Raw genomic sequence first — 16,420 nt, forward strand, 5'->3', positions numbered from 1 at the left:
TAAGTCAACGTTCGGCGGTATTTCGGGTAAAGTCGGCTTGCCGTTGCAACATCGTCACCCACGTCGAGTAAACACTTGCAGCTGTACATTCAACCTCGTATACCGTACTACTTCTTGGGATCATCCGACACTTCCACGGGCTAATTGACCAAGCCCGATGAGGCGACCATGACTACGAGGCTGCTGTCCTCGCGCCTCGCCTCTTCTGTCCCGAAAGCTGGCAGGCAGAGACTACCACCAGATGTAGCCCGCTCAATACCCGGCGGCGCTCGTGCTGGCCGCCGACTCCTCTCCTACACGACTCTCACAAACAGCGTCAGGCCGGCAGCACGAACCGCGCAGCGAAGATGGCCGCTTGGAACGAACGCGATCCACAACCTCCCAGCTGTCAGGCATGCCTCGTTCGCGCGGGTCATACCGCAGTTGGCGATGAAGCTCATCCGTGTACCTGCGGTGATGGGCGCCGTGATGCTGGGTGGGGTGGCGTATATCCAGTACCAAGCTGGAAAGGCAGGAACGTGGGCACTGGATACGTTTGGCAAGGCGAGAGACACAGCAAATGCTACGGCTACTGGGGTGATGGAAGGCGCGGGTGGGATCTTCGAGCAGATGAGTAGGGGTTGGGATAAGACCAAGGAGGATGTGAGTGGAGTGCAGATGCCACAGTGGATGAAAGATACCTACGAGGGCAGGGCGAGGAAAGAGGGTGGTGGGGACGGACAGGGCGGCGGTGGCGGGCCGAATGAGCCTAAGCAGAGCAATGTCGGTGCTGCTGGGGCTGGAGCTGGAGCGGCAACTGCAACGGCGTTCGCGATGGATGCAGATGGCGAGGAGGATCAGCGCAGTGAGGATACGGCTGCGAGGGATGAGCAGATGATGATGCTTACGCGGAAGATGATTGAGATACGGTCACTTCTACAGACTATCGGGCAGTCGGAGACTCTAACTCTACCCTCGATCGTTGTGGTGGGATCTCAGTCGTCAGGCAAATCCTCGGTCCTTGAAGCCATTGTTGGACACGAGTTTCTGCCCAAAGGCTCCAATATGGTCACCCGCCGCCCCATCGAGCTTACGCTGGTCAACACACCAAAGTCGCATGCCGAGTATGGCGAGTTTCCAGCACTTGGTCTGGGCAAGATTACAGACTTCAGCCAGATACAGAAGACACTCACAGACCTCAATCTCGCAGTGCCGGAGAAGGACTGCGTCAGCGATGATCCGATCCAGCTTCGAATCAGCAGTCCCAATGTGCCCGACCTCAGCCTTATCGATTTGCCAGGCTACATTCAGGTTGAGGCATTCGACCAACCTACAGAGCTGAAGGTCAAGATACAGGAGCTTTGCGAGAAGTACATTCAACCGCCTAATGTCATCCTCGCCATTTCCGCAGCGGACGTGGATCTTGCGAACTCGACTGCGCTTCGTGCGTCACGCAGAGTAGACCCTCGAGGAGAGCGGACTATTGGTGTAGTCACGAAGATGGATCTGGTGGACCCGCAACGAGGTGCATCCATTCTGGCGGATAAGAACTATCCACTTCGCCTAGGATATGTGGGAGTCGTCTGCAAGATACCGCAGGAGTCAAGATCGCTGTTCAAGCGTGGATCTGCCAACATTCTCAATGCAATCACGAAGAATGAATCTGCATATTTCAATGCGCATCCAGACGCCTATGGAGAGCGGTCGCGCGTGCTCACTGGTACGCCGAACTTGCGGAAGAAGCTTATGCATGTTCTTGAGTCTACGATGTCTGCCTCGCTAGCATCGACGAGTGAAGCGATACAGCACGAGCTTGCGGAGGCGACGTATGAGTTCAAAGTGCAGTACAACGAGCGACCTTTGTCTGCCGAGAGCTACTTGGCGGAGAGTCTGGATGCTTTCAAGCACTCGTTCAAGGGCTTCTCCGACAGCTTTGGCCGAAAGGATGTACGAGAGATTGTGAAGCGCGAGCTTGACCAGCAGGTATTGAACCTGCTTGCACAACGCTATTGGAACAAGCCGGTCGAGTCGTTACAACCCAAGGATGAGCTGCAAGAGGGTGTCCACGAGCCCTTGGAGTCGCTGCCAAAAGCAGAACCTGAGAACATGCCACTCTGGAATCTGAAGCTCGACGCCAGTACTTCGACTTTGACCAAGCTCGGGATCGGACGTCTCGCGACTGGTGTCGCAGCGCAGGCGGTGCAGGAGAATGTGCAGGGCTTGGTCAGCAACAGCACCTTCAACGCACATCCCTTTGCGGTGAAGGCAATCACCGAAGCTTCTGAGAACATCCTCCGCGACCTCAGCTTTGAGACTTCCGACGAGCTCGAAATCTGCGTCAAGCCCTACAAATACCGCGTCGAAGTCGACGACGCCGAGTGGAAGCGCGGCAGAGATAACATCTCTGAAGTGCTAAAGCACGAGCTCAAAGACTGCGAGAGCGCGATGAAAGTCGTCGAAGAGCAGATTGGAGGCAGGAGAAAGGCCAAGGACGTCATCACCTTCATCGACAAGGTCCGTAATGGCGACGTCGTTCTCGAGAATGGCAGCGTTGGAGGAGCTGGCGGCTTCTCGGCTGCTTTGCTCAAGAAAGGCCGTGAAGCGCTCTTCCTCCGCGACCGCTCCGATATCCTTCGCATGCGTCTTGCCGCGATCAAGAGCAGACAATGCGCCAACCCGAAGAACAAGTATCACTGTCCGGAAGTCTTCCTAGACGCTGTTGCGGACAAACTCACCACCACCGCCGACTTGTTCTTGGATGCGGAGTTGCTGAGCAAGTACTACTACCAGTTCCCGAGACGGCTGGAGCAGGAATTCAGAAGCCTTGACGAATCGACTGTCGAGCGCTTTGCGCGTGAAGATCCGAAGATTAGAAGACACTTGGATCTTGTAAGGAGGAAGGAAGGGTTGGAGCATGTCTTGAAGGAGATGGAGAGTCTGAGGCATCTTGAGGCGAGGGAGAAGAGGCAGGCTGGCAGAGGGGAGGAGAGCAAGAAGAGACGGGGCTGGGGCTTGTTCTGATGGACTGGATTTGGCATGGAGATGCAAAGGCGTTGTGTATTGGGGATATGATACCAGTGGTTCAGTTTGTAGGTCATTCTGTAGAATGTGTGTCTCCGCTTTGCTTCAATGTTACGTTGTTTGATGAAGGCGTCGCTGTGGCCTTCTGTTCTCCCTTGTTCACTCGAGAATGCAGCCGCGAGATTCAAGATAAGCCCGGGTGTTTATCTAGTCGAGCACAAACCGATGCATTGCTACAATCGTTTATCTTCTAGTTCTAGCCGTCCCCTAGGTCCATCTATCTGTCGAGGGATATACTCTCGACCTGCTCACCCTCCCGCTTCTCACCCATCACACCTTCGTCGCCATACTCGTGATGCTCCTGCTTGTTGAGAGCTTGCTCGAAGCTCAGCTCCACTGGGTCGCCAAACAGCACGCTGATGTCCTCCAGTGTCATTCCTTTGGTCTAGCTTGATGTCAGCAAAGTGCACGCCGAGCCTATGCATTGCAGACTCACCTCTGGCAAGAAGAAGTACACGAGCACGGCGTATATGAAAGTCAAGCATATCAGCAGGACCCAGAACTTGTATCCGATTCTTGCGAAGGCTGTTGGGGCTGCTTCGAGAAGGATGACGGTGGCGATGAATTGCCCCATTATGGAGAAGCTCATTCCAAAGGAGCGGATGACCATTGGGAAGCTAACAGCGTCAGTGATAATGTTACGTGGTCATGGCTGGCGAGGGACTCACATCTCCGAGGGCACCAAGTACATGGTGGCGTCCAGACAAGACGAGTAAAAGGCGACGTAGGTGAAGATGAACGCCACACCCCATCCAAGCCCTACTTGGTTGGTCGACCCAGTCTCAACGAACTGTGCAGTGATGGCCGCCTCTCCGGACAAGCAGATTATGATACCAGTACAGCCGGTCAAGACGAACCGCCGCCTGCCGAAGCGGTCGATAAACAGTCCGTTGAACAGGTTCCCGGGTACCGTGACAAGGTTGAAGAAGCCAAGCAGGAGCAGCGGCATCGCGCCCGTAATCCCGAGTCCAGCGAACAGGATGGTGTTGTAGTTGTTGATCACTAATGCCCCGGTACACTGATTACCGAACTGCACCAGAAACCCTAGCCCAAGGCGTTTCAGGAAGCTCTTCTGACTGAACGCCAGCTTCGCCTGCGCCAACGTTCCGACGGCGTTGTGTTTCCGCTCAAACTCGATCTGCGCCTGCATCTGATTATACTCGGCATGGGCGAAGTTGTCCTCGGGATCCTTCTTGTTGGCGTGGAGTTTCTGGGTTACTTTCCATGCGGCTTCGGCGCGACCTTGAGACAACAGCCAGCGGGGCGAGAAGGGGAGCCAGAAGGAGCCGATGAAGAGGATGGAGGTGGGGACTAATTGCACTGCGAGGGGGAAGCGCCACCTGGGGTTGGTGTCAGTGTTTGGCTCGGGGTTTGGGATATGTGGGAGCATACTGGAACTCGCCGTACGGAGCGAAATAACAACCTTGATCGATGTCAGCTTCTCTCCCAGTCAGCGTACGTCTATGTCCACGAACCGTAAGTGACGAAGCCAGTCAGGGCATAGGAGAAGCCAATGAGGACACCGTGTAACCCAACCCTGCCGTAACAGTCAGCTATGCCCATGTAGCAACACATTCGAGTCGACTAACATCAATCCTCTGCTTTCCGGTGGGCTGACTTCTGATTGATACAGAGGTACTAAAGTCACCAGAATGCCAATGCCGAAGCCCATGATGAACCTGCTTGCAATGAACCTAGTCACGCTGTCAGTCATCTTTGCCATCTCATGCGGTCGTGTTGATGGCTTTGATCGACGTACATGCCGACATCCACACTTGCAGTCATGATCGTCCCTCCGACGATTGAGATGATGCATCCGATCTGGATACTGCGTTTGCGACCGAAATACTCTGACGACCACATGTTGAAGACACAACCGAAAGCACCGCCAGCAGCGTAGACGCCGTTGATGGCGCCGAGAATGGCGTTGGTGTAAGCTGTTCCCGACTCGAGACCCATGTAGTCGTACCATGATTGTTGTCCGATCAGGGCGGCGGAGATTGAGGATGCATCTACAAGTTACCGGTATCAGTTGTCAGGGCTACGTTGTAGTATAGCATGATATTTGGGCATCGCCTCACGAAGATGCCATTGAGTGTAACGTACAGCCATAGCATAGAGATCCCACTGCAACGAACAAGGCAACGCCGAAGTTGTAAAGATTCCGTGGCCGAGGAATGACATATTTTGTCTTCTTGCCTTGTGTTTCTGTCCGCATATTGGTACTCGGGCAGCTGATGTGAGAAGGGAAGTGTATGAAAGGTGAGAAACAATTTGACGTATTCTGTAATGAAGCCTCAAGGTACTTAAGTACCTACTTATCTGTGTCAGGTACGCGGGAATAAGACTCCGCTTTCTCCAAACATTTATCCACTGTCTCGTGGCAAGCGTGTGCGCGTCTGATAGACAGATCAACACCCCGCAGAGAGAAGCCCCGGACAGAGAAACCTCGGGGAGCAGCCTCGGGCGTTCTGAATCGCAAGGAGCAAGGGTGGCAGCGATTCGGGAAACGGACCATTGGAATTTGTTAATCATAAATCGTGAGTAGTCGTTGTAATGTTTGTGCAGGAACCTGAGTTCTTCAGCCGACGTGAAAGGTGAGGTCGGCAAGGCGAAAAGGCAGCCCGCCCAACGCAAGCGCGCCAAGGATGGGCTTCTGACCACATTGCCTGCAATGGTAGACAAGATCTCTGCCTGCCATTCTTTCGGAGGCAGTGGCATGCTCGATAGCTGGTCGGGATTATGGCACTGTATGCCAATCCGCCGTCACCCAGTACCGTGGCAGTCAGAGCTCAAACAGCGTGTGCTGTAATCTCTTTCGGCCAGGACCGATACTTCCTTCGTCCACCTTCTTCTCTGACTCTGCGGCGTGGCAAAAGGGCATCGTGCGGTATTGCGCCGTCGCGATGTAGTGCGTACTGATGAGTGCTGATATCGGTAGTACGGCTTATCGCTCACGCAAACTTCTTCCAAAGCAAATAGAGCAATGCGCCGATGATGCCGTATATCGCTTTGTCAATCCACGGCGGAACGCCCTCATCATGTCCAGGAGGAGCGCGTTGCTGAAGTCGTTGCGCTGGGAGCACCGTCGCTGTCGGAGCTGGTTGTTGCTGAGCCGCCGGTACTGCCACCGCAGAAGTCGTCGCATCGGCACTAGAGACATTACCAGACGTTGCTGCCGCCACCGACTGCTCACCCTCCTTTCGAGGTTGAACTTCTCCTTTCAGCTCCTCCCGATAGGCCAATCTCAACCCTTCCGGCACCTCCTCTTCCTTCTTCCCAGCCTCCGCACCCTCCTTCTCGACCCTCTCCTCCAAATCTCTCATGATCTCCTCGTTAGACCTTCCCCCACATGCGCCACACTTCCATCCCCGACTCTGTCCTGCCAACTTCCTCCTCACTTCCTCGCTTGCGTCCATACCTCCTAGCTGGCCCTTTGCATCCGTGTCCATGAACGACCTATTTCAGGTAATACACATCAGCATGTTATATTGCGTAAGGGAGAGTTCGTGCAGCACTGGCTACTCTGTCCTAGAGCGATAGGAAGGCTCACACAAAGGTCATCCCAGCTAGTAAACCCTTGGGCTCCTTCAGGTCTAAGACAGAGCAGTGACATGTTACACCTAAATATACTCACCGGATCGCAACCAAAGCAGTTCGGATCCCCCACGCAGGCTGCCACGTCTCCTCATGATGCCCCGAGATGCTGAGGCAGATCTCTCGATTACTCTCGAACCTGCCTGTAGGGGTGAGGAAACGGAACGAAGGTGGCTTCAAAGGGTATGCTGGCGGAAGCACTATTCGACCATGGTATATCCCGCCTTCAAACGGCGAAGGCGAGGGCGGTCCTCGGAGCGTGAAATGCCATTCGAACAGGTCGGACTCAAGAGGAGCGGCGTGGTAGTCGGGAGATGGTGAGTTGGCTAACTCGGCGGCCTCTCGGAGGATGCGCTTGGTGGTGGTCTTTCCAGACATTCTGGTAGGCGTTTGGGTGTGTTATTATCGGAGAGGCATTCCCGAGTATTGGCCTTATGTCCCAGGTAGTTTCGGGAGCGGCGGCTTCGTATAAGTGTCCGTGGTGCTGGAATGGCCACTTGTTCACTTTGAAGCTCGATACAATCACATGCAACGGATGTGGTCAGCGCGCACGTGCCAACTCCCGAAATGGCAACGACACCATCGTCCATCAACATGTGCGCCCACCCACACACCGATTGAAGTGCCAGTTCAGTTTGCCTTCTCGGTGATACGAGTGTTACGATCGAGCCTGCTGTTACGTAGTGCTTTTGCTGCTGTCATGGAGCACCACTACCTTGTAACCTCTTCTCCGTGGCACGATCGCCTACCCGAAGGCTCTCGAGTATACTCTGCTCACACTCTCAACCTTGGAGACTGCTACTTCAACTGATACACAGGCCACTCTATCATGTCGGTCTCACGATCCTCCTCTAACATCCGCCTCTCCCTCCTCCTCGCGCGCATCGACGCCCTCCTTCTTCACACCTCCCGCCTACTCTCCACCTCTTCCGGCATCGAGAGTACCCTCAGCACCATCTTCTTCACCTCTACCATCGCCCACGTCTCTATCTACCAGTTCCTACTGGATCGCCACAAAAGACTCGCGAAGCAGGCTGCTCGTCAACCTACCTTCCTCGAAGCCCGTGCCGCATTCTCCGCCGCCCTTCCAGCTCCCAAGCTCTCGCGCACGTGCGTAGCACTACGGGTCCTCGCGCGGACCAGCGGGGAATCATGGATGTTCCTACGTCTACTCGGGCTGTTCCACGTCTACCGCTGGGCACACGATATCTGGGAGAAGCCTCATCGTGATCCAGCGATAAAGGTGCTGCTCTGGGTAGAAGTGGGGATGGCAGCATGTGCCCAGGCAATGGAGAACGTAGTCTATCTTGCGCTGAAAGGAATACTGCCCGGTAAGCGGAAAGCGGCGAAATGGATGGTAGTCTCAGACCGCCTCTGGACAGCGCAGGTGGTGCTGGAGATGCTGAAGCTGGCGCGTGTGTGGCAAATGGGTTGGAGGGAGGAGCTGGGGGCAGAAAAGAGGGATGATGAGGTTGGGGTAAGAAGTGAGGAGTTAAGAAGCAGGTGGAAGAGGAAGATGTGGGCTACTGCGGGCTGGATGCCTATGGCCCTTAGTCGGAGCTACGCAGATGAGGCGGACAGTTCTTCAGCGGAGTTTTGGCAGGCATTGGGAGCGTTGGTACCGAGCCTGGTCGCGTGGAGGGATGCTTGGAGGGGGACTGCTTAATGGGGGTGTCTTCTGGGAGTGGGGCGATTATGCTGATTAGCGATGGCGTTCTGGCGAACCTAGTAAGCGATATCTCGCAAGCATGTTTCATGAGCTTTTCGAGTCTCATACATTTGACTTCCATCGAGCATGTGATCGTCCAAAGTAATATTCGGAGAATGGATCGGCCCTTGATGACTCAGCAGTGCGACGTCACATCACTCAAAAAGTTCGAGCTTCACTCGAGCTTGTGACTTGACATTGACCAATACTAGAGCATTGAAGACCATGGCGCGAACAAAACAAAAACCACGGCAAGGGGGTGGTCGAGGACGCGGACAAGGCAAGGAGAACCCAGGGAGACTCAGGAGGAAGGGCGACAGAGTCCCCGCGGAAGAAGAAGAGTCGGCACAAGAGTCTGCGACTGAAGCAGCCGACGATGCAGTAGGAGAAGCAGCAGATGATCAGGGACCACTAGAGCCAGCAGTACCCTCCAGCGACGTTGACGTCAAACCGGATGTCGAACAATTAAATGCTTCACTGGCAAACTCAGATCTTCCTTCGGATCCTCTCGCTCAACCGCAACCACCAGCACAGCCTACTGCTGACGAGAGCCAGATCTCCACAGCACCAAACGACTCAATCACGGTAAATGAGCCGACACCAGTCCAATCTCCAGCTCAACTCCCTACGCCAACGACAAGCACTCGGAAGACAGGCCCCGCACCAAGATTCGCCGGCCGACGCTCCGCAAAGCAGCGTGAAGAACTTCTGAAAGCAGACGAGGAGAAGCGCAAAGCTTTACGTGCCTCTGCCGCAGCTAGTGCCCAAGCTCAGGGCAGTGGGGCTAGGGAAGGCTTCAGGAAAGGCAGAGGAGAACATGGACGTCGACGTGGGCGGGGCAGAGGTGGGTACATGGGACAGAACGAACGTGAGCGGGAGCAAGAGGCGCAAGAAGCTGTGCCCAGTGGACCGTTCTCAGCTGGGCAGATCCACAAGGACTCGAGGCATGTCAGGAGACAGCCGCCGTCAAGCGGTGCGTGGGGATTCACGCCGGGTGCGGCGCCTAGATCGGAGAGACCGAGTGGGCGCAGGGCTTGGTCACATACCGCGGCTCCTGTCAAGACGAGCGACGGGAAGAGGGTGAAGGCTGAGTCTGGACCAAGCACAGGCGGGAGGAGTGGAGTGGATCGGGATGGAGACACACGCATGAACATTATCGATGGAGGCTATGTTTCAAGCGACGATGACGAAGGAGAGGACCGTATGAATGTCGAGGACTTCGGCATCATTGACCTCACGCAGAATGAAGGCCCTCGCGACTTCTACGCTCCGGTGCGGATGATGCGAGTGCAGCACAAGGACCGCGCGCTGGGTATCAACGCCGAGGGTGCCACGAACCAAGACGGAGCGGTCGCTGTGGAGTCGAACGATGTTCCGGCCAACGTGGATGTGACTGAAAAGGGCAAAGGCAAGCAGAAGGCCTCGCAGGACTTTGAGGTCACCAGCGAAAAGCACGTCTTCCAAGCCGTGTACTCCGACTCGGAAGACGACGTCAGAGCTAAGCCACAGATCAAGCCCGACCCGGAAGCCACCACAACACAACAACACGACGACCCTCCTTCTAGCCCTGAACTGCGTCGCAAAGGCAAGGAGCGCATCAAAGCTCTCGGCCGCACACCCTCCCCTGGTCCACCAGGAACCGAATACGTGACCCGCGAGGAGAGAGAAGAACACGCCCGCCACCAAAACGACCTCCGCCTCCTGCGCTCAGAGCTCGGCGACCCAACACCCACCAACGACGCGAACGGCGACGCCACGATGACCGACTCCGACCGTCAAGACAAGCGCGCAGAGAAAGTCTACCTCTTCCAGTTCCCGCCCATCCTCCCTGACCTGGTACCGGTGCCTATCAAGCCGGACCCTGAAGCCGCTGAGAACGGCACCGAAGACGCGATGCACGTCGACCCCGCCCCACCACCAGCGGCGAACACGGCAGACAAACCGATCAAAGTCGAAGACAACGCCTCACCCCCTCCGAAAGCCCCCTTACCTTCCGGCGCGGTCGGAAAACTGCACGTCCATGCTTCCGGCCGCGTGACGCTGGATTGGGGTGGCACGGCTATGACGTTGAACATGGGCACGGAGGCGGGGTTCCTGCAGGATGTGCTCTGTGTTAGTTTGCCCGAGGGGAAGATGGGAGAGGATGGCGAGGCGTTGGGAACGGGGGAGGCGGTGAGTATGGGGCAGGTGAAGGGGAAGTTTGTTGTGGTGCCTGAGTGGGGGGAGTTGGTGTGAGGGTCGAACGTGGTCCGGGAGAAGGGAGAGGGAAAAGGAAGCGGGAGAAGGGGAGTGTTATTGCTGTTCAGCGAGGCGTTGGTGATGGGGAAACGAGCATCTTCTCAAGATGTTATCATGTGACTGGGACGAATCTCCGGTTTGGGATGGCCGCTTGCTGTGAGCGAGAACGAGGCAGCTCATCAGGGCCAGGGCCTTTGGTACGATAGCCCAGTGAATGACGAATGAAAGCTTCAACCACGCAGGGATGATCCTGTATATCTTAATCTTGCATGTGCTTTTTGTAAAGATACATATGTACAACCGACCTCACCGCCTCCAAGTCTACCGCCACCCTGTGGGCGTTCCAGCATGGCCTCGGGTTTGCAGCGCTACTAGGTCCACCTTGATTTCTTCTCGAAGTCGAGCTGAGCTACTTCTGCCTCCCTTTTCTTTACCTCGCAGGCCGGTTAGGGTCCACAGTCCCCTGCGCCTTCGCCGTTTCTGGTGTGCCCTCGCCCTTCTTCGACTTACTCGCGTCCGAGTCGATCGGCAGCGAATGCTTCGTAGGTCCGGTGGAGAGGCCGAACTGCTTGCCGGTGATTTCTCCTGACTTGCCCTTTTCGGGCTCTTTGGCCGTGGCGGGCTGGAAGGACGTCTCGTTAGCATGTATTGGTCTCGCACGCGCGTGGGCTTCTGGGTTAATAAGAAGGAGAGGACTCACGTTCTCCATCGAAGGCCCGCCCTGCGGGTTCTCCTTGAATGACTGCTCCGTCTTGCCGATTTCTTGGCCCGAGTCGGGCTTCTTCTTGATCTTGCGCTCGTTGGACTTGCGCTCGACGACGGTTTCGTCCTCCTTGCCGCCGCCGCCGCCTGGGCTGGTCTCTTGCTCCTCGGTAGGCGGGGTGTCTGCGCTCTGCTCGCCGCCGGCAGGGGATTTGGCGTCGGGGTTCTCGGCTACTTTAGGGCCGTCGGCGTCTTCCTTGCTGTCTGAGGAGTCGCCTTTGCTTTCCGAAGAGTCTTGCTTCTCCTCACCGCCCTCCGACTTCTCTTCGCCGGCATCTTCTTGCTTCTCTTCTCCGCCGTCCTGCTGCTCCTCACCTCCCTCCTCCTGCTTACCCTCCTCTTCCTCACCACCCTCTTCTGCGTGCTCCTCGTGCTCCCCGCCGTGAGCGCCGTGGTGATCAGCGTGTCCGCTCTCCGGCCATAGGTACCAGCAAGCCGGGACAGTTACCACCACTGCTCCAATGGCCCTGTCGTGCTGTCAGTCAATACCATTTGCAATCCTGCCTCCCATTCACACGACGCTCTTAATTTGTAAAGGACATACCAAGGCACATCACTGCTTTCTTCCCCATGCGCGCCGCCTCCACTCGCATAACGACGCTGCACCACCTGCTTCGTTCGGGATTGTACGGAGGCTCGGGGGACAGCTGGTCGTGTAGCGAAAGAACGAGATGACGAGGGCTTCAGCGTGGATTGTAATGTTCTGAGCGCTCGTGCGCGTGCGAGAGCCATTGTGTCAGTGGTCAATGGATTGATGTAGGAGTGTGGTGAAGTTTGGGGAGCTTTGAAGGTCTCGCTCAGGAACGGAAGTGATGGCTGGGGTCGAGCTCGGACATTTTATTTCGGAGGAGAAAAGCTTGATGTCACGCTGACAGACTGCTACTTGTACATGCATCCCTCAGTGACTGAATGCCTGTATGAGTACGAATAGTACGTCTATTCGGTGTTGATGAGCCTCTCAACTACTTCTCTATCGTCCATCGTAGACAGGCGGGTAAGCCATTGAGCCTTGAAACGGTAAGTCCTTTACGAAGTATGCGGTTTATCTGACTATCCAATGCACTCTTTCATATCCGAACAACATCCACCCTCGCGCGCTCAAAGATGCAATGAGCTACCGCCTCTCCTGCTTCCGTCTCCTCCTCTGTCAAGCTCTTCGGCGTAACACTCATCGACGTGAACGTCCCGGCGCCTCGCTTCTTGCTCAGCGTCCCAGGGTTGATGCACAAAACCGAATTGACAACCTAGAAACACAACGAGTCAGCAATCAACAAAGATGTCTCTGGAGCACCACACAACTCACCTTCGCAAATGGATTCAACACACTAGGCAACACCAACACATCCGGCCGCACATTCAACCACTCTCCCAACTTCATATACCCCAAATCCAAACAAGCCCCCACCGCAAACCTCTCCTCCCCACCCACCGGCGGCTCCTCGCCCTCCAACCTCCTCGGCTTCGGCAGATTCTCCCTCGCCTGCGGCGGGAACACAGGGAAGAAATGCCGCTGCTCGATAACATTCCCCGCTAACCTTGCCAGGAAATCGTCGTTAAACGCCGTGCTCTTAGACGCTTGATGCACATTCTCCCGCCTCAGCTCGGACAGGACGTCCTGCGTGCTGATGCCGACGACCATCTCGTTGATGGAAAGTGTGATGGGGTTGGTGACGACTTGGACTTGCTTCGGCAGACCGAGGGGCGCTTTGGCGAAGCGGTCTTGAGGCCATGAGACGTGCTTGGAGATGGCGTCGCGGACGGAGGGGACGAGGATGATTGTGATGGTTGGCACTGCTTGGACGAGGGATTGCAGAGGCTGGGAGATGAGGATGCGGAAGACGTCGTTGAGAGTTGCGCGATCTGGGGCGATTTTGGCCGTCGATGGGAGGGATGACTCGAAGTCGCCGGTGGCTACGAGGGGGTGTTCGAGGTCGAGGAAGGGGCCGGTGAGGATGAGGACGTCGGGCTTTTCGTCGGTGGCGCGTTCGAGAAGGGTGTGGAGGGGGGCGAAGGAGAGGTCGGTTTCGGTGGTGTAGGGCCCGCTGGCGAGGAGCATGTGGATGGGGCGGGCTTCGTCGTCCGTGTTCGTCAAGCGGGCGTTGTGGGTTTCGAATTCTTCCGGGGTGGATGCCGAGACTGGTAGTGGTGGCATCTCGAGGATCTCAGAAACGGAGAAGTATTCTCCGCTCACGTTGGTCCCACGCAGAGCTGCGATTTTGCCGGGAAAGAAGTCGTAGCCTACACCATTGTCGAACCGCAGCGGCACACGCATGCCGGCGCCCAGCCGTCTGCTGGTCTCGAGGACTATGCTAGCTGCGTTGAGTCTGCCATTGGGAATATCGCAAGCGATTCGACCCACGGCCACGATCTCTGCAGTCGACTGAGCAGCTGGGTTCCCAAATGCACCGTCTGGCAGCTGATGGTGTGCTTGAATCAGATCCGTAAAGCTATCGATCCGGTCGTCGAGAACTTCCGACGACTCTGACTGCTTCATCGCCATGCCCTTGTACGCGAACTTGGGCAGCTCGGTGTTGGCCTTCAGCTTGACACGGGCCTCGCTGGGAAGTTGCTCAGGTGCCGTGGCAGCCGGGAGGTCTCCATTGAGCGATTCGATAATCTGTCCAGCATTCTGTCGGTCTTCGAAAGCTACACCCTGGCCTTCCTTCGTAACTGCAGGGGTCTTGAAGTCCGACGGCGAACTGTTGATCCCATTCTTGACCGCCTTCGCAGCAGGCGTGGCGAAATCATTCGCCTTCCGCTTCGACATCTTCGCGCCAGGCGTAGCAGACGCCATCCCGTCCAGCATCCCAAACACATCCCCTCGACCACCAGCAGTGTTCCGGGGTGTCGGCGCGGCTTTCTTCGAGCTTTGAGCCTGATAGAGGCCTTTCGAGCGTGATTCCCGCTCCAATACATCTTGGAGATCCTTCTTGAAGTCTCTGACAGTCTTGCATTCAATCTTGGTGTTCTCCATGCCCATCTTGATCACGTAGGATTCCCATTTGAAGAAGAGCTCCTGCCGCGAGAGCGTGTACAGGCGCATGATTGTATGGAGCTCGTCGACGACATCTTTCGGTAGTGAGGCTCCTGGGGGAGCGAAGAGCTCGTTGATCTCATCCGTGTCAGCCATGTTTGTTGTTGTGGTAGAAGTGTTGTCTATACACTGGCTTGATGTAGGTCAAGACGCGTGCTGGAGTCGGGCGACGCGTAGAGTGGGATTGGCGTTTAGCCGGAGAAGGCGCCCGCTCGCCGCGAACCCGAGGGTGTGGCATCCAACTTTAGCCCTAAACTCAGGCCTACTGAAACCTTACGGCCGCCTGTACAGTAAGAACGTCGACTAAGCCCGCCCTCAAATACACGATCTCTTCCTACACCTACGTTCGCTCAACAATCACCACCATGGCCGACGCAACGACAGTCCCCAACGCTGTCCCAGCACCGACCAACGCCAATGGCAACCTCCTTGACGAGAAGGCTCAGCTACTCACCGGCGATCCCGCCGCTGCGACATCACGACCGGAGTCCTTCCATTCTGCTGCAGAGTCCAGTGTAGAGTTCCACGATCCACGAGAGACGCCGGCGAGCAGTGCAAGGACAGTTGGGCATATCATACCCGACACCGAGGAACAAGACTTCCCCATCCCAACAAGTGGTCCCATCAAAACACCCATACCGAAGCCTACAACTCAGGCACCGCCCCAAGCGAAGTTGAGCGGCGAGCAAGAGTCGAAATATGCACAGGTCCTCGCCAAAGTCTCGACATGGACAACTCTCCCCGCTTCAACGGCCAAGGACGCCGCCTCAGCACCTCTAACAGACGATGAGCGTATGTGGTTGAGCCGAGAATGCCTCCTCCGCTACCTCCGCGCCACTAAGTGGAACACTGCCAATGCCCTCAAACGTCTACAGAGCACGCTTAGTTGGCGTCGTGAGTACGGTGCCGACACCTTCACATTCGACTACATCTCACCCGAGAACGAGACGGGCAAGCAAGTCATCGTCGGCTATGACAACCAAGCCCGCCCCTGCCTCTACCTCAACCCGGGCAAACAAAACACCGAAATGAGCGACCGCCAGATCCACCACCTCTGCTTCATGCTCGACCGCACAATCGACATGATGCCCCCGGGTCAGGAAAACGCCTGCCTCATCATCAGCTTCAAGGGCGCGGCCAGCGGCAAAATCCCCACTGTCGGCCAAGCCCGCGCCGTGCTCAACATCCTGCAAGGCCACAACCCGGAACGCCTCGGCAAGGCTCTCATCAACGAGCTGCCGTGGTACGTCAAGACGTTCTTCAAACTCATCAGCCCCTTCATCGACCCCGTGACGCGGGATAAGATGAACTTTGACCCGAAAGCGCGGGAGCACGTCCCGCCCGCGCAGTTGTTGAAGGATGCGTATGGCGATCTGGATTTTGAGTATGATCATAAGACGTACTGGCCGGCGTTGCAGAAGTTGACGGAGGGACGGAGGGAGAGGATGCGGGAGAGGTGGGTGAAGGGTGGGAAGAGGATTGGGGAGTATGAGGAGTATTTGAAGGGTGGGGAGAGGATGAGTTTGCAGCAGGAGTTGGAGGCGGTTGGAGGGACCGGGCAGGTGAGTGGCGCGAGTAGTCAGGTTGATGGGGTCACGGAGGGTGTGCAAGGTATGAGTGTGCGATGAGAGTTGGGTGGTGTTGGAAGGACCTGAATGGAGAGTAGGGTTGATTGACAGCGGGCATTGGGGCGGCGTTTATAGATCGACAGTACGTCCTTGTACCTGATAGATACCCGACATGACAGCGGCAGTGGCTTCTCTATACATATCAGACCCGGCTTTACTGCCTGAGTAGTGGGTAGACGTTGTCAGAGCATTGATTCCAGTCTGTATCGAATGGGGCGTGAAGTTGCTCCGGGCCCCGAAAGCTCCGAAATCGATCCTCAATCGACCTCGTAGACATGACCTCACCACTTTTGAGACGGACACGGAACGCGTTGTAGAGCTAGGTACATGCATAAGACGATGCTCTCTTGCGCCAGAGGTAAGTGATTTTGTCTCTTCTATACCGTCAACACA

General features: G+C 56.2%; 9 protein-coding genes across 9 annotated transcripts; 4 read left to right on the top strand and 5 right to left on the bottom strand.

Moving 5' to 3' along the window:
• Positions 1–168: 168 nt before the first annotated feature.
• On the top strand, positions 169–3,000 carry msp1 (mitochondrial dynamin GTPase Msp1; the record flags this gene model as incomplete). The annotated part of the gene is made up of 1 exon (XM_064804413.1): positions 169–3,000. The coding sequence occupies one exon, from the start codon at positions 169–171 to the stop codon at positions 2,998–3,000; it is 2,832 nt and encodes a 943-aa protein (XP_064657183.1).
• A 277-nt stretch (positions 3,001–3,277) lies between these two features.
• LTR77_007177 (uncharacterized protein) lies at positions 3,278–4,732 on the bottom strand (the record flags this gene model as incomplete). The annotated part of the gene is made up of 6 exons (XM_064804414.1): positions 3,278–3,445; positions 3,497–3,677; positions 3,729–4,400; positions 4,453–4,483; positions 4,536–4,597; positions 4,650–4,732. 6 exons carry the CDS (start codon positions 4,730–4,732, stop codon positions 3,278–3,280), a joined length of 1,197 nt encoding a protein of 398 aa, XP_064657184.1.
• A 38-nt stretch (positions 4,733–4,770) lies between these two features.
• On the bottom strand, positions 4,771–5,278 carry LTR77_007178 (uncharacterized protein; the record flags this gene model as incomplete). Its single annotated transcript, XM_064804415.1, has 2 exons — positions 4,771–5,072; positions 5,167–5,278. The coding sequence occupies 2 exons, from the start codon at positions 5,276–5,278 to the stop codon at positions 4,771–4,773; spliced, it is 414 nt and encodes a 137-aa protein (XP_064657185.1).
• Positions 5,279–6,014: 736 nt separating this feature from the next.
• On the bottom strand, positions 6,015–7,035 carry LTR77_007179 (uncharacterized protein; the record flags this gene model as incomplete). The annotated part of the gene is made up of 2 exons (XM_064804416.1): positions 6,015–6,519; positions 6,698–7,035. The coding sequence occupies 2 exons, from the start codon at positions 7,033–7,035 to the stop codon at positions 6,015–6,017; spliced, it is 843 nt and encodes a 280-aa protein (XP_064657186.1).
• A 451-nt stretch (positions 7,036–7,486) lies between these two features.
• Positions 7,487–8,211, top strand: LTR77_007180 (uncharacterized protein; the record flags this gene model as incomplete). Its single annotated transcript, XM_064804417.1, has 2 exons — positions 7,487–8,134; positions 8,161–8,211. 2 exons carry the CDS (start codon positions 7,487–7,489, stop codon positions 8,209–8,211), a joined length of 699 nt encoding a protein of 232 aa, XP_064657187.1.
• A 379-nt stretch (positions 8,212–8,590) lies between these two features.
• LTR77_007181 (uncharacterized protein) lies at positions 8,591–10,600 on the top strand (the record flags this gene model as incomplete). Its single annotated transcript, XM_064804418.1, has 1 exon — positions 8,591–10,600. The coding sequence occupies one exon, from the start codon at positions 8,591–8,593 to the stop codon at positions 10,598–10,600; it is 2,010 nt and encodes a 669-aa protein (XP_064657188.1).
• Positions 10,601–11,033: 433 nt separating this feature from the next.
• On the bottom strand, positions 11,034–12,097 carry LTR77_007182 (uncharacterized protein; the record flags this gene model as incomplete). Its single annotated transcript, XM_064804419.1, has 3 exons — positions 11,034–11,225; positions 11,304–11,832; positions 11,910–12,097. The coding sequence occupies 3 exons, from the start codon at positions 12,095–12,097 to the stop codon at positions 11,034–11,036; spliced, it is 909 nt and encodes a 302-aa protein (XP_064657189.1).
• Positions 12,098–12,432: 335 nt separating this feature from the next.
• On the bottom strand, positions 12,433–14,495 carry POL12 (DNA-directed DNA polymerase alpha subunit pol12; the record flags this gene model as incomplete). Its single annotated transcript, XM_064804420.1, has 2 exons — positions 12,433–12,609; positions 12,669–14,495. The coding sequence occupies 2 exons, from the start codon at positions 14,493–14,495 to the stop codon at positions 12,433–12,435; spliced, it is 2,004 nt and encodes a 667-aa protein (XP_064657190.1).
• A 269-nt stretch (positions 14,496–14,764) lies between these two features.
• Positions 14,765–16,027, top strand: PDR16 (Phosphatidylinositol transfer protein (PITP); the record flags this gene model as incomplete). Its single annotated transcript, XM_064804421.1, has 1 exon — positions 14,765–16,027. The coding sequence occupies one exon, from the start codon at positions 14,765–14,767 to the stop codon at positions 16,025–16,027; it is 1,263 nt and encodes a 420-aa protein (XP_064657191.1).
• Between the last annotated feature and the right edge of the window lie 393 nt (positions 16,028–16,420).

This window comes from Saxophila tyrrhenica (assembly GCF_035928015.1).
Source record: "Saxophila tyrrhenica strain CCFEE 5935 chromosome Unknown scaffold_11, whole genome shotgun sequence".
Classification (NCBI taxonomy): Eukaryota; Fungi; Ascomycota; class Dothideomycetes; order Mycosphaerellales; family Extremaceae; genus Saxophila; species Saxophila tyrrhenica.